Source organism: Octopus bimaculoides, chromosome 2 (genome assembly GCF_046866305.1).
Source record: "Octopus bimaculoides isolate indiv1 chromosome 2, ASM4686630v1, whole genome shotgun sequence".
Classification (NCBI taxonomy): Eukaryota; Metazoa; Mollusca; class Cephalopoda; order Octopoda; family Octopodidae; genus Octopus; species Octopus bimaculoides.
Window position 1 is genome coordinate 164,968,912 of NC_142929.1, and position 17,124 is coordinate 164,986,035.

Below are 17,124 nucleotides of genomic sequence, written 5' to 3' on the forward strand. Positions count from 1 at the left end.
CTGTCTTGTTTTTCCTATCAACATGTTCTTGCTCTCATATTGTCACTTTCTTCATTTAGTTAAAATCAAGCATGCAAGGCTATTTATAAAACTATGTTCTTGTCAAATTTGATGTTTATTACCAATTGGAGGGTATTTTAAAGTTTACCCATTTATGTTAAAATATTTACTTGAAGAGGATGTAGAACATGCCTTAAAATATAATAATTGTTTCTATAAGCTCCTTGGGACATAGTTACAGTTAGTTTCATTATTGTTACTGAATGGTTAACACTGTTTTCGAACTTCTTCTGCAATATAACATTACTTTAAAACTTTGAAATGACTTCAGTTATAGCTTTTAAGTTTAGTCAATGTAACTCGATCACCAGTGAAAGAAATAAGTATATCAGAATGATTTAGATAAATGCTATTGCAAATTCTTTACAATTTCTGCATCATTTGTTTGTTAAAATTCCCACTGATTTTTGAGTTGTTAAAATAATTAAAACTTGTTGAAAAAATTAATTATTTGCAGATCACGACATTTTTTTTTTTTTTCTCCAAACCATACATCAAAAATTACTGTAGCTGTTATATTTCAGTCTCACTTTTTCACTGCAGAACTTTGGAATTGAATATGTTTGATTGCCTTTCAGTCTCTCTCATATTTTTATGTATGAATATATATTTTAATTTGTATATGTGTTGGTGTGAATATATGCATTTATGTATGTGTGTATATATATGCACACAACTACACGTGCTAAAAAAAAACAATAGACATCATGCAGAAGTTTACTGTCATTTTCATCCATTGTACTTTGTTTTTTTCTCCTTCCATTGCTATTTTCCATTTGACAATATAGATACAACATTATGCTATCTATGAATACAAATAGTAGGAGATGAGACTGAGAAACAAACACAAAAATGGAAATGGGTTTAAAAAAAAAAAAAGCCATACTCAAGAAGAATGTTTACCAGAAATGCCTACTGCTAAAGACTGACAATTTCATTAAAAGAACCAACTGGCAAGCATGCTAACAAAGTAGTGGATGAAGACAGCAGTCACTATTACAAGTTTTCAAAACCAGCAGACTCACTAACTCTATCCATCCCTTTGAAAGCAACTTGTTTGAACTAATTTAGAATATTAGATTTAGAAATTATAGATGCTACTTCCCAGTTGACCTCTGCAGAGAAATCATGTCAGTAAATGAATTTCAGAATTCAGCACAGTATGGACAGATATAGAAATTTGTCAAATCTGGTAACACATGAAAGACAGGTGCATGTTTGGGGACAACATTAAGCATCTATGCAAAAACTCCTATAAATGAAACTAATTATATCATTCTCTGTAATTTATGATAAAGTTAAATCCAGATACAAATTTGTTTTTGAATGCCCGAGGTTTATACAATAGGGGTCACCTATTTGACTCTTATGTTACGAGTAGGTCATTAGTAATGAAGACATTGGCATATTTTTACTCTCCATTGGTGTTTTTAGCATGGCAAGCTACATTTTGCTTCACAAACATCATTTGAATTGCTGTCAGTTCAATGTGTGTATGTGTATATATACATATACGTATATCTCTTACTTGCTTTAGTCATTGGACTGAGGCACCACTTTGAAGGGTTTAGTTGAACAAATCAATGCTTATATATTTTTAAGCGCAGTATTTATTCTATTGGTCTCTTTTGCCAAACCACGAAGTTATGGGGTGAAGTAAGTAAACCAACATCAGTTGTCAAGCAGTGGCAGGGGGAAATCCACTCACAAGGCTTTGGTTGGCCCATGGCTATAGTAGAAAACACTTGCCTAAGGTGCTACACAGTGAGACTGAATCAGAACCAGTGGTTGAGAAGCAAGCTTCTTACCTCTTAGCCACACCTGCTTGTATGTATATTGTATATATAGTGAAATACAGATATGGTAAGCAACATTGATTGAAATATAGGTCTGTGCAATTATATTTTATACACTCAGACATGGAAAGAACTTATTGCAGAAATTGTCTTGAGTGAAATTCTGTTTTTTGACTGGTTAAGAAGAAATTCAAATAATAATTAAAAAAATAACACTGGTGGTCTACGACTGACATCATCATGTAAGTAGGACAAGTGTTTCTGTGTCATTATGTTTCATCATTGGATTTGGTGTCTCACTGGTGAAACATAATATAAATGTGTTCTAGTCTGATAGCATTATTCATAACCCAGTAATGTTTTTCACACATTTCAGTGTACATAAATGCAAAATATAGTTGTAAATGCACACCTGTGTGGGTTTTCCAATCTGTGAATAACACATGCTGCTGTTGTGTGAAGGCATTACAAGAAAAACAACTAGTGCTAAGTTGCAGGGATGTAAACAAACCAACAATAGTTGGGAACAAGCAGTAAGACATGCATCATCATTTTAGTTTCCATGTTTCCTTTTGGCATGAGTTCGATAGTTTGATGGGCCCAGGGACTGCATTGTGCTCCAGTGTCTGTTTTGGCATGGATTCTATGGTTGAATGCTCTTTATACCGATCAATTTACAGCATTTTTTTTTTATGTCACTAGCACTATTGAGATTACTGTGCAACCTCAAGGGGAGGTGGGTCAGAATGAGAGGTTAAAGTATAAAAGAAATGGGGTGGAAGAGCTGCATGCTTACTCAGATGTAGGCGAGGGAGAGAATGATCAGTAGAAATTGTGAAGAGATATATAGCAGAGAAGAACTTTCCAGGCACCCCCTCAAGGGGTGGGGGGGCATGATAAAAACAGCATTGCAGTAAGAATGTGACCATGTTTCCATGACTAACAAATTAGAGGTGTGTAGGTTGAGGGATTGTAAGATTATATGGTAGCAGGTGATGGGTGACAGCATGCACCTGTAAAAGGGGAGGTGGGGTTGAAGAGTGATGACTGGTAAATCAGAAGTTAAGGAGGACACAGATGCAGAAGTGGGAGGTAGGATAAATTAAGTTAAAAATTTTAAAGAATTCACAAAAAAAAAAATGGCGCGCATGGCAGAGCGTGATCCACACACCCTTTTTTTTTTTCTTTATGGAAACCCATGTTTTCAACTATAGAGATTCTGAAAAAAGAATTGGCAAAAAATCACTATTTCGATTTCTTTCTTTCCCCCCCCCCCCCCCCCCCCCCCTTCTTTTTTCACTTTTCTCAAAAGCTTTTGTGGTGAAATACGTAGAAAAATATGGGGATTCTGAAAGAAAAAAATTACCCCAATTCTGCAGACTATCCACATGCTAGAAATAACAACCACATTTCACAGGAATTTGTTGGGCAAAAAAAACTGCGATAAATTTTTTTTTTTTTTGCTTTTCTTTTCTACTCAAGGCCCAAAATTTTTTGGGGGAGGAGGGCACTCAATTCGATTGACCCCAAAATGGACGAAAGGCAAAGTCAACCTCAGTGGAATTTGAACTCAGATAAAAATTTGATTTTAAAGTATAAGGAAAATGTTTTTTCAAGCTATGTAAGAGGGAGAATGGAATAGAATACGTTCTTAACAAAAAAAAAAAAAAAATGCTGACTACTGTGTTAGGGTGGTTGTGGAATGAGAGTTACTAGAAGGTTGAGGGATATTAACTTGTCTTATCATCATCTACTTGAGGTGGGTAAAATTTATCCAAAATCGATGTTTAGGTGCATCTTTTTGTACAGATCAGTGAAAGAGTGGAGATAGTTATAAACTTCCCTTGTAGTTTTTGTTATATTCACATTTAAGGTTGTTATTAGCTAAAAAAATTTCAGTCTTCTGTAAGTGCTAGTCTTTATCAATATTCGTTGCAGTAAATTTAGGTATAGTTGGTGTAATGTCCATAATCTCATCTGTATATAGTCTGCTTGATCTTGTTCTAACATGAGCTCCGCATTTGATTAGCTTTCTTTATGGGATACTAACAACTCAACAATATCATTTGAATGCATCACATCATTCTGAATTTGATGTTTCTGCTAGTAGAAAACTTGTTGAGTCATAGATACAGTCCAATCATATTTTTCCAAGCACCATTCACAGTTGAGGGTTTCACTTTCCCCCCATGACTTAGTTGTGTTCTCCATTACGTTCAACTTCCAAAAGTTCCTAACTGTCAATTATGAAGGAGTGATACGAGAGCTGTGAAATCTTGCATGCATTAAATTCAATCCTAATTGATAACTGCATTGTTTCTTTCCAAGTAAACTGATATCTGACTGTTCAAAGAAGACTTAACGTGTAGTGCCTTCTCTTGAAAAGGAACAAAATTGGCACCATGGTGTTTATCAAGTACCTGCAGAAAAAGGGTTTAACCCCCAAGAAGATTCATGCTGATATGGTTGCTTCATTAGATCTCATGAGAGAGTTGGGAATATATCTTCAAAAGGGCCACCAATAGAAAGTACTATGCCAACTTGCTGAGGCAGTTATGAAAGACTATCAAGACCAACTGACTTTGCCTTCCAGGGTTGATGAAATAAGTACCAGTTGAACACTGGGGTCAATGTAATTGACTCACCCCATCTCCTGTTATTGCTGGCATTGTGCCAAAATTTGAAACCAATATTTTAAAAAATGTTTGTTAACCATTCTTTAGAAAGATTCTTAGTCATCCATGTTTTTTTATTTGAATGCCAAGTTAGAGGTAAAGCTTGAAACCCTTTGTATTTTTGAAGTGATATTATAAGTAGCATATCTTCCCAGAGATGTCCGGCTATTTTTGTTAGTTTTAGATCCTGGTTTTGATTTTTCTTCTTTAGAAACAAACTTTCCAGCAAGCTTGCTCTGCCTGAAAAGTGCAATTTCAACATTGCATATTTGCTTTGGTATGTAAGCTTACTTTATTTTCTTCTGCTGCTCAGGACAGTTAGTAGCAACCACTATTTCAACTCTGACAACATCACCAGTCATTTTTATGCTGTGCAAATTTAAACCCCTGAGCCTTTCAAACCAACCTTTCTTAGCCAGAAAATGTTTTTCATTAGAAGTTTCGCTTTGCTTTTAAAGTAAATTGTCATTAACACTTTTAATCTCTTTTTCTTCTTTAAATTGCCATTATGCTTTGAGCATGATCCTTAGTTCATACATTTGAGCTGCCATTCCATTTTAAGCATTACATCAGATCTATGAAAGAACAAGGTCTAAGCAGTTATACATAATAGCTTCTTGAATACTCAATTTTCCCTTTATTGTTAAGTTTTGTTGGCTTTGTAGACATTGCAAGTTTTAATATTTTGGCAATTTGGCTGATTTTGTTTTCCTTCCACACCAAGCCCTTTTAAAAACACTGAGTGTAAAGGAATTATACATACAGTGTAATCCCTTTAGGGTTCTACACTACTGCCTTCATTTCCATTTGATGGTTTCTTTCCAAACAACTTGGAATGTTGATAAATCCAACAGTGGTGGTGATCAACAAGTATTCACAACAAATATGTAGTGTATAGTACCCACCAGGAAAGAAATGTTTTGTTTCTATGGAAATAAAATGAAAGGGTATCAGAGTGAGGTGGGAGGAAGTATATGCGGATTACAGTTAGTTAAAAGGTTATCAGGTCCACAAGCACTTTGCTTCTTGCACTCCAAACTTAAGCCAAAAAAACCTCCACTATTCATGCACATGCTCTCTATTGTGTTAACATAAGAAATGTTGCCACAGGCATTGCTATCATTGATATGGTTACTGTTATTGTCAATTAGTTATTTATAATTGGGTGTGGGGAGGTATTGTTAGTCTCCAATAAATCATTGACGTTCCATTCAACTTTTAGATATATAAGATGTGTACTATGTCAATCTCTTTTATTTTAGAAGGGGTTGCTTATCTTGTTCATGCTATTGTTGGTGGTGGTGGTTATTAATGAGTTGGGTGATAAGAGCAGATGCTGTTTCTGTATTGGTATTGATAATAGTAGTGGATGTGAAGATTGATTTTTGTATATGTATACCATGTAAATTGCACACGGGTGATTTTTAGGATAAAATTTGTTAAAAAAGTTTCTTCTCATGTAAAATTCACACCCCAAAGTTTTCAGTATTGCTGATATAGCCAGCGGAAAAAGGTTTTCAATTTAGTTGTATTTAGCATAATTTCACTTAACTTATTAGATTTTATTGAATTTTCATTAAATAAAAATAATTTCTGTTTAACAGGTATCACATTGAAAGCTATTAAATTACAAAGTGTTTGTATTGTTTATAATAAACTTTATTTTACATTTCTTGCTCACAAGAGATTATATCCAATCTTTAACATACTGCTGTATGCCTTCTCAAATCATGATCACAGGAAAAGTTGTTGATAAAAATTATGAATAAAAACAAATCTCATAAATACGCACAAGTGTTGCAAATTGAGTTTAATTACCAATAAACATCAGCTTGGATGACACTTTACTCAACTGACAGAGGAAGGTGACTGATCAAACTGATTATGTAACCAATTCTTTTCTGCCTATACTTGTCGGAACCTTTGATACGGAGTATCGAAATTTTAATCCCTTTCACACTTATAAAATGTCAAGCAAATTTAAAAATTTGTCATTACCACTATTGTCAGTATGAGCAGAACTTATGAATCATTTACTGCAAAGGAGAAATTAAATATGTTGAATATGCATTTGAGCATAGCAATAGAGCCAATGTTTAAAATTGGCGCAAACAGTACAAGCTTAAAACTGTGCCTAGTAATAAACATACAATCAAGATTATCCATTTCATTACATTTTTTTAAGTCAGGGATATCCATATTATGTATGTCAATGGTGCTTCATTGCGATAGGTATAAAAATTCCAAGCAATGTAAAATATGTCCTGGACCGTGTTTACCAGCATGAACATCAGACTTCACCAAAAGTAGTTTTTAATGGTTTTAGTAAATTTATACAGAAGTAAGCATTATACTGTCCAGCATAAATAAAAGTCAATCATCATTTAACATTCGCTTTCCACGTTAGTATGGGTTGGACGATTTGACTGGGGACTGGCAAACCAGATGGCTACACTAGACTCCAATCTGATCTGGCAGAGTTTCTACAGCTGGATGCCCTTCCTAACACCAACCACTCCAAGAGTGTAGTGGTTGCTTTTTACGTGCCACCGGCACAAGGGCCAATCAGGCGGAACTAGCAACGGCCACGCTCAAATGGTGTTTTTTACGTGCCACCTGCACAGGATCACCTGATTGATGAAAATACAACAAAGAAATCAAAATACTTGTACAATGATTTTATAGAGTGCCTTAATGAAGTTGTGCTAGACAGAAGTGCATACATTTGACTGAAGATAATTTATATCACCTGAATCACTTCTTGTGTCCCACTACATCTGCTGTTCCATAGAACATCTCTTGTACTGAAGCATTGGACTAAAGATTACATTTCACATAACCTAACTTATTATTTTGAAAATAGTGAATGGCAATTTTTTTTCATAAAATATATTTTTATTAAATTTCATTGAAACATCAAGGTGACAAAACTGGCATGACTTTTCAAAGTCTTGTTCAAGGTGCCAGTGTAGATTTTGGCATGAGGTGTCAAAGTTGTATGTGAATGATAGTTGGGTGTAAAAGGTTATGGGGGAATAAAGAATAGTATTATCTATGTGAGAGTGATGACATCGATATATTGGTAGAAGGGTGTAGGTACAAGACTGAAACCTGGGGCATATCAATTCATAGAATGTGGGTCAGCTAGTGCTCCATCAGTACACCATGGACAGGAACCAACCAATTCAAGAGATGAAAATCAGGTAGAGCCCATAGTTGTATCTGTAATTTACAAATTGATTTACACATATTCTTATATCTCCACCTAAGTTTTGGGGAATAAAATTCAGCTTTTGAGACTTTTTGTCTTTAAATCAGAAGTTGTTTATTCTCATGTCAGTTGTGAATGAACCAATCTATGATAAAAGATTGGTAGTCAGCCATGAACACCCAAATATCAATTATATATGACACTGTGTGTGTGTGATTTGAAAAAACTCAGATATTTCTAGCAAACTGCGCAGTCATTTAAAGCAGCTCTTGCTTAGAGAGGAAAGTCTGAAACGTCAAGTCATGTGATGTTCAAGCCTCATGATAACACTAAAAATGATGTTTCAATTTTCTCTATTATAAGTGAGTAATCTTTCTGTAGAGACACCTTTTTTAAAAATAGTGATTGGTAACCAAGTCACACATTTAATTTACCTCAATACATGACCAATACTCATTTTATCAATTATGGATGCATTTCATCATCACAGACTAAGAAAACAAATCTAAATGTTGCTGGCAATTTAGCACTACCATTTCTGCCATCACCCTTGCTTGTGCTCTGTCCGGCAAAGTTGCCCCTCTCATCATTCTTGTGTGTACTGACTCTCAAGCTACTACTACACAAGCTGGAGATGTTGAGGGGCATCCCACATGATCTAGGATGTGGGAGATGCATGTCAGCATACGCTAACAACATCACTGTCATGGTGTTGGAGCATAAACACATGGAAACAATTGGCATTGGTCTCAGGGACTAAGAGGCGATATCAGGAATGACGATTAAACAGGAAAAATCAGTGGGCTTATAGCTTGGCACCTGGAGAAGCAAGTCCATGCTGTCAAATTGCATCGTCGGGCACTGGATGGACAGACCGGTTAAATTGCTTGGAGTTTGGTTTGGTCTGGATTTCCAGATAGACAAAAACTGGAACAAGGTAACGAACAGGGTGACTACTCTCACCCAGAAATGGGCTGAGAGGAAGCTATCCCTGAAAGGGCAGGCAGAGGTGACTAATGCATACATCGCATCTATCATCTACTATCACTTGACCATCATACCTTGTCCCAGCCACCATCTGATTACGTTGAAGAGTATACTCTTCCATTTTATGTGGAAGGGATGTATCCCGATGGTCAGGCAGTCTATCTTCTGCCAACACCCACTGCGTGATGGCCTGGACATACTGTGGTTGATGATGCGCTGAGGGTACAACATCTCCAGTGCTTCCTCGACAGTGAACAGGTGTGGTTACCGTTTGCCAGATGCGTATTTAATGGAGCTCCAGTCCTGGGTCAAACAGAGTGCTAGAGAAGGTATTTGGAAAGTGGAATGCCCTCAAGCACTCACAGTCTTCAGCCAATTGGACACTGCAATAGGTGGAATGTCCACTTTAGATTTTTATAGAGCATTAGTGGAAGTGCACTGACGTTCTTGGGGAGACCTTGGCTGTTGAAGAAGATAAGCTAGCCGCTCTTTTCCACAGAACTTTAAGCCTGGGACTGATGGATAATTTCCAAAAATCTCTGACTTGGCAGTGCTACTGGGGAGCTTTACCTGTTTGAGATAAACTTTATAGGCATGAAAGTGCTGTCAGCTGAGCATGTCTGAGATGAACATAGTACGACAAGATGGTCCTGCATGCACTCATCCAGTGCTTGAGCATTGCTGACCTGTGGGTTTATGTTGAACACCTGCTGTTGTATATAAGACAGATCTGGCTGTCAACTGAATCCATCATGAAGATCGCCCTGCCCCTTTCCTTTAACTGGGAAGGAAAGGCTGTGTTTATATGCCTGGTGACCATGGCGAAAGAGGTTGTATGGTGGACGAGACTGAAAGGGCTGAAGACAAACACTTTTCTCTTTGGCTAATCCTTGATCAACTTCTTTCAGTTTCACTTGAAGAGGAAAATAGGGGAGAGAGGGAAGTGTTGTCTTCTAGCTAGTTCACTAAAAGGTGGATGAAAAGTGGCAAGAATGGTGTGAATGAATGGGCCTACCCTGAACATACACCTGTAGTTTTTCTTAATGTAAACCCTTTGTGGTTAATAAAGAAATCATTATTATTATTATTATTTCCTTGCGTGACTAGCATGTGGAACTGATAGTAATGACAATCGAGTGAGAATAGTGATTTTCTATCAATCTCTGGTATACATTTATTTCATAATAATTAACTGAGGGTAACAAATTAACAATTGTTAGGGCACAATATTTCAGCGCTCCGAGTTCAACCGTTGAGTCGGCTTTTCATCAACCTCAGTTTCGATAAATTTCTTTCTCTCGGAAAGGGCTGTGTTGAAGGTTCCAAAGAAGGAGAGGTCAAACTCGTTTTGTTCTTCTTAACGTACTAATCTTCCTAACAGTCATTCCAGTTTATTTTATCCCATCACCTTTTAATATCTCAGTCCACGCTTTTGACACTTTATTTACCTGGTTTCAAAGAAAATTTGACATAAGTTTTTATAATTTTGCTAAATAAAAGCGGGACAACCAGAACCATTGCTCGGAATAACAGCCAAACTCCCCCGAAATACTGCCTTAAAAAGTGTTGTCCTTGAAAAATACAATGTTAATGGGTAGAACATCTTCAGTAGTTCTGCTCTAGGCATGGGTAACCTGATTTGTGAAGAGGGCCACACTACTAAAAATATTCAAGGTAATTTTTCGTTAGGCGTGTCACTTAGAAAGACCCGCAGTTTCCCATAGCTGATGTACTTTACCGAAGCTGACCATTGGATCTAAACAACACAGAAGAATAATTAAGTAGGGGAAGTAACCCACTTCCATTCTCCACATTGACTTAACATAAGAGTAACTATCGTCGCTCAACCTGCTAGAAATAACAGCTATATCTCCCTTACTGTACATCCTATCGTCTTCAAAAAGGAGATATTATTGGACAATGTGGTCCGGGTTAGGAATTTCTGGGGAAAAAAATGAAGAAGAAAAGTTGGTCGTGACTTGAATAATTTTTGATGAAAAGAAAATGTGCTCGATCGGCATCGACCTGGGGCTAAACAGTAACAACAAAAGCCTACATAGAGACCTCCCTCGTATTTGTTAATTTGACATGAATACTAATATTACATTTCTTACATTATCGGTTTGATCTAACGCATCAGTTAGATTGTTACTTGAATTCTGAAAACCCTTTACAGTCAACATGGAAGTAGCCTATGCAAACAAGACATCCAACAACATTCAATCAAACTGTCCGGCCACATCTCAAGCTCTGGTTCCTTACGACCATAACATTCCATTCCAACAGTTCAAGACACCCACTCGCAGTTTCCAGTTTGCTGGACAACAACTGACTATTTTACAACAATGGGATCTGCTAGGAGTTGCAGCTGTCGTCTGGGATTCGGTATGTAAAATATTCATAATTCCATTTTTATGATACATTTTTAACCAATATCACACACACACAGGCTCTCTATCTGACGTGAGGCCCGGATAGGGACAATTATTCCTGAAAATACTATTCGTAATGGCGGCCGGCGAAAAGGATTTCTTGTGAAAATCAATAACAAAGGGTCAGTTTACATTATAACTGTGAGCGCATTCTAGCAATATATACCTTATAGTATGGGCTCACATGGCTGAGATGTAAACGGAACCCTTCCACCCTTTAATTTTTTTTTTTAGGCTATGGAGATCCGGATTCTGAAAAAAATTTTTTTTTTTTCAGAATCATAATCTCCGTATTTTTGTATGAATGTCGCAAAAGAGAAATTTCTGGATAAAGTGAAAAATTTAAAAAATGCGGGAAATTGAAATTTTGAAGTTGCGATTTTTGAAAATTCTTTTTCAGAATTGGAATTTCCATAGCCTAAGATGTAAAGAGTCTTGTGTCCTGTTATTCTATTCTACTGATTTATTTTCAATTAAATATATTTTGTTTACTTAAAAATTGGAATTTTGGAAATTGAAAATTTTTTTTTTAAAACAGCGATTTCCGTTTTTGTTTATGTGAAATTATAAAATTTTTTTTTCAAGATTTGGCTGTTAGTTCTAACATGTGGAGAGACGTTCTAGGCTTAACTTCATGCACTGGTTGAAAATCATTAAGAAAAATTCTGGGGTCGATACATTCGACGGATCTTTGTGATTTGACGGGCAACACTTGTTTTCTTAACGAAACACTTTCAAACTTGGGACACTGGTAGAATGTGTCATACAAAACAACTTTTTCTCTTAGCCTTCTTAACAAAAAATTATACATCGCAAGTTATTTCATGTTAAAGTTGTCGTATTTCTGTAATTTCAACCAATCACTGACGTCTATTCAGCTGAATACAGTTAGTGCTGTTCGGTGTCAAGTGTGTTATTCCCTGTTTAATTATATCATTATTCCCTAATAAGGGGTTAGGGTTTTAGGGTTAGGGTTGGGGTTGGGGTTAGGGTTAGGGTTAAGGTTATGGCAAAAATAATCATAACCCTAACCGTAATCCTAAAACTAACCCTAACTCTAAAACCCGAACCCTAACCCTAAAACCCTAAAGCTAAAACCAGTACAAACGCACGAACGATGTCATAAATAACAGTGACAAACGAAAAATATACCGCTGATAGTTGTTGTTGACAACGGATAGTTTTTGTTGACAAACAACGGGACTAATTTTATTCAAGGGAAAAAATCCCGTAACACCGTTGTTTATATTCCACGGCGTAATTGTTTTCACCTCAATAGACGTCAGTGATTGGTTGAAATTACCGAAATACGACAATTTTTTTACATGAAATAATTTCGAATACAAAATTTTTTATCTGTTCTGTAACACAAAATATACAAGTATTCGAAGTTTGAAAGTGTTTCGGTACCAAAAACACTACATAAAAAAATGTTGCCCGTCAAATCACAAAGATCCTCTATGGATATATATATATATACACGGGTGAGCACATAAATGCAAAACAAGGTGGTAAAAATAGTACTCAAATACCAAAGGTAGAGTAAAATGCTTTTATTAACGCTGCAAAATTATCACCAAACTATTACTCAGTTTTCATCACAACTGTCCAACAAACAGGAACGTGAAACAGTAAATTTTTGTGATAATTTTGTAGTTTTAATTAAAGTATAATATATGTGTGTATGTCTGTGTTATAAAATCTTTCTAAAAAGTGTTTATATTATATATTATGCATGCCATACAAAAAGAGTGTTGTAAGTTGCCCTTGACTGAACTGAGGCCTAGCCACTACTGTAATATTTAAACTTTGACAACACCTGAGCCATTTCAAAGAGTTATTAATTAACTCTAAATTATTCTCTTGAAGGCAATCGTCCTTTCTGAGTTCCTCGAAGTAAACCCAGAATTTGTGAAGAATAAGAATGTCATTGAACTTGGAGCTGGTACAGGACTTGTTGGTATTGTGGCTGCTTTGTTAGGTAAGTCTTATTATTTTTTACGTGTTCAATCTTTGCTGACAGCTGAATTTTTCCATCTTTATTTTTATTGCTAGCAAAGCAAAGCTTTTCACTGTTGTGAGGAGTTCAATCTTAGATTGGTCCTTGTAATGCATGATCTAGTATGTGAAGATTCTGAAGTGGATTGTCTTAGTTCAGTGAGATCCAGTTTAGTGCTGAATTGTCCTGGTTAGTTGTGAACTAGTATTAGAAGACTTTAGTATTGGATTATTCTGGGTAACTGCAATCCAATATGGTAAGTCTGGATTGCCCTTTTTATGCTTGAGAAAGTAGGTTTATAATACAGATGCATTGGTTATCAAACATAGTACACCACATAATGTTCATTGAGAAAATTAAATCAACTTTGGATGACATACATAATATATTGCTGACACAAGCAACACATCACTAAAATGTAGAATGTCTGAATAACGTATAGAACACATATGTCAGTGATATGTTCCTGGTTAGTTGTATGTCAATGATATGTTCACTGACATATAGAACACGTTGCTGACTTACAGATCATATTGCTGACTTTAAATTCCTGACATAGAATCTATTGGTGATGTACAGAACCCAGGACTATTTTGAACACATCATTACCATATGGAAATATTGTTTTCTATTCTGTGCATATTGATTTCTTAATGTTAAGGCTACAAAGATAGTGTATTGAACCACTGCAGTGTATCACTAATATTTTATTGGCACCTTTACAGAGGGATGTAAAACAACTTTGATTTTGAAGTGTTTGATTGAAGTGAAACCTTTACTAAATATCAAAAGACATTTTGTCTGGTACTCTTCAACTCAAACATACTGATTATAGGTTTGAGTAAGCTACTATCACACAGATTGTAGTTCTGCAGTACTATGTATATAACTACAAACAGTGCATTGTACTACTACACTGTACTACTATATACTGTCTCACTGTAAATATAGATATATCTCACTATATAATACTACCATACTGTCTACAGTATTGCCATGTTGTATATAGTATTTCTACAATATATATATATAGTACTGTTACACCTTATATAGTGCTACCACACTGTGCATAGTAGCACCATACTATATATTGTACTATCACATTATGACTAGTACAGCCATACTGTATATAGTATTACACACAGTGTATAGTACTGTCAGACTGTGTATAATACTGTACACATATGTATAACTGCCATACTGTATATAGTATATATATGTATAATTGCCATAACTGTATATAGTTCTACCATACTCTATGTAGTACTCCTACATTATACATTGTATTACCTTGCTTTATATAGTAATTCCATGCTATATATATAGTACTACAATAGTACATATTGCCATACTGTATATAGAACTACAACACTGTGTATAGTACTACAACTCTATATATTAATATCACACTAGTATATAGTATGGCAACTCTGTATTTAGTATTACAACACTATATAGTACTACCATACTGTATATAGCAGTGCCACACTATATACATGGTTGAACAACCAATCCCAACCAGTTGGGATCCATAGTATGGGTTGTACTATTCATTCTTTCAATTGCTGAATGCAAAATGTGGCTCATGAGGGCTCCATTTATGTGATTTTCCTGAGTCACCATCTCACCCTTTTTACATCAATCCTAGTGTTCAACTGGTACTTATTTTATCATCCCTGAAAGGACAAAAGGCTAAGTCAACCTCAGTAGAATTGGAATTCAGAATGTAAAGATGGACAAAACGTCACTAAACATTTTGTCTGGCATGCTAATGATTCTGCCAGCTTGCAGCCTTACTCCATACTATGCATAGAATGGAGTGTTCCATCAATTGACTCTACATAACTTTTTCAATATAATGAGGGAACAGTTGCTCAACAATACACTGAAGTAACGCCAGTGTCACTGACCATCAAATGACCATTCCACTGGACATGACAGGACTCCTATTGGTCAGTTGTATATAAAATGCCTTAAGTTATTATATACTTCTGCTTTCTTCTTATATTTCAGTGTTGTAGTTGCTGCTTAGCCTCAAATCAGCCTTGATTAAGCAAACTTTATAATCAGAGGCTTTCTAGCAATGATCATCTCATCTTATTTTTGTCAGACTACATTAATCATGTGTTCTTTTTTTTTTTTTAATGATGGTATGGTATGTGATTTGAAGAAGATTTCATTACCTTTTCTAGCTGAATGAATGACTACATAGAGAACAGAGATTCCTTCATTGGTTTTAGTTTTATCAGTAATGCAGATATGGTTAGCAACTTTATCTAAGGACCAAGAACAGCACTGATTTAATAGTAGAGAGTCTGAAACTAAGAGCTGAGGAGCTAGCCTTTTAGTTAATGTAGCTCATAGATTAATATTATGATATCTGTAGATGGCAGAAATAGAATGGTAAAATGTCAGATTAAATACCTTGTAATATTTAATGGTACCTCTTAGCATTCTGAGTTCAAATTCAGCCGAGTTTGTCATTGTCTTAAATAGAACATTTATTGTTCTGTGCTTTTAATTTTTATTAGTTGAGCAGAAAAATTATTGTTTTTAAGTAGACGTTTGGTTGAAACAAGTAAATAAATATAAATTTTGCTTTTTGTTTTTCTTTCAGGAGGTGATGTTACTGTGACCGAAAGACAATCAGCCTTGGAAAATCTTTGTGCAAATGTCAATGCCAACACTGCTGTTTGCGGTAACATTTCTTTACAGGCAAAGAAACTTGATTGGACAAACAACCTCTCTGATTCCTTTGTTGCTGATTATGATCTCATTGTTGGTGCTGATATCATTTATATAGAAGAGACATTCCCCCATTTACTAAAAACTCTTCTCTACTTCACAAACCGATCAGGTTCTGTGATACTACTTTCTTGTAAAATTAGATATTCTAAAGATTCCAAATTTCTAGAACAACTGAAGTGTCATTTTGAAACTGAGCAAATGTTCTATGACACAGCACGGGGTATTCATATTTTTAAAGCTACCAGACTATCTTTGGGAAATAAAACACTTGTGTAAGATTTTATGAAATTGTAGTCATTGTTGTTATTGTTGTAACTTTTGATTGAACAGACATAAACCAAAGGCCTTCAACCTTCAAAAAGGACTATTCCATTTTTTGAAATACTTAGGACTAAATTGTCCAATGTTCTTCCTTTTTTTGATGACATAAAAGTGCTATTTAAGGGAAACAGCTGCTATTTCTTACAGTCAAGTGATTACATAAAGGATTCTATCATTCATTTAATGAAATTCTAGTTTTTTCTTCGATATAAAATTGAAATGCTTTTTTTAAGAACGAGTTCTTATTTTGGAATTTGGTTTTGATATTTGTGTAAAATATATCTTTTTTTACAGAAATCTGTATTAAATTACGGATCTGAGATTGTGTGCTGGAACGAAAACAATTGCAGCGTGGAAGGTGTTTATAAGCCATTTAAAATAACACACAAAATCCGTTAGATTCACTTAATTTGTCAAAATATTTTCGTCGCTTTGAGACCGCGACCTGTTCACTGACAAAATTCTGTGCTGCATCACAGAATTTTGTCAGTGAACAGGTCGCGGTCTCAAAGCGACGAAAATATTTTGACAAATCAAATTTAAATGTTGAAGTGAATCTAACGGATTTTGTATTAAATTGTTTCTGGTTTATGTTATTACTAGAAAACTTTACATTTTCCCACTTCTGGCTCTAAAGTCTATTCTGTTCTGGCAATCCAACTTACTTGAACGCTAATGCTCTGCTGTTAAGTTCTGTGATCTAAGAATTCCAGCCAACACAATTAGAGTTAAGGTTAGCATTGTGACTGCACTGTAGGAGGTCAGATGTGTTCCACTCAAAATTTTTATATGTCTCAGTCATCTAGGGTCTGGTAAGTACTTAAGACAAAGTTTGTATGAGGGGTTGTAATAAGGTTGAAATACTTGTCACTGTACTTGCCAAAGATCATTCATT

General features: G+C 35.3%; 1 protein-coding gene across 1 annotated transcript; it reads left to right on the plus strand.

The window, feature by feature from the left end:
• Nucleotides 1-10,521: 10,521 nt before the first annotated feature.
• Nucleotides 10,522-16,196, plus strand: LOC106869774 (protein N-lysine methyltransferase METTL21A). The gene is made up of 3 exons (XM_014915639.3): nucleotides 10,522-11,114; nucleotides 13,031-13,142; nucleotides 15,778-16,196. The coding sequence occupies exons 1-3, from the start codon at nucleotides 10,911-10,913 to the stop codon at nucleotides 16,182-16,184; spliced, it is 723 nt and encodes a 240-aa protein (XP_014771125.1). The 5' UTR covers nucleotides 10,522-10,910; the 3' UTR covers nucleotides 16,185-16,196.
• The last annotated feature ends 928 nt before the right edge of the window (nucleotides 16,197-17,124 follow it).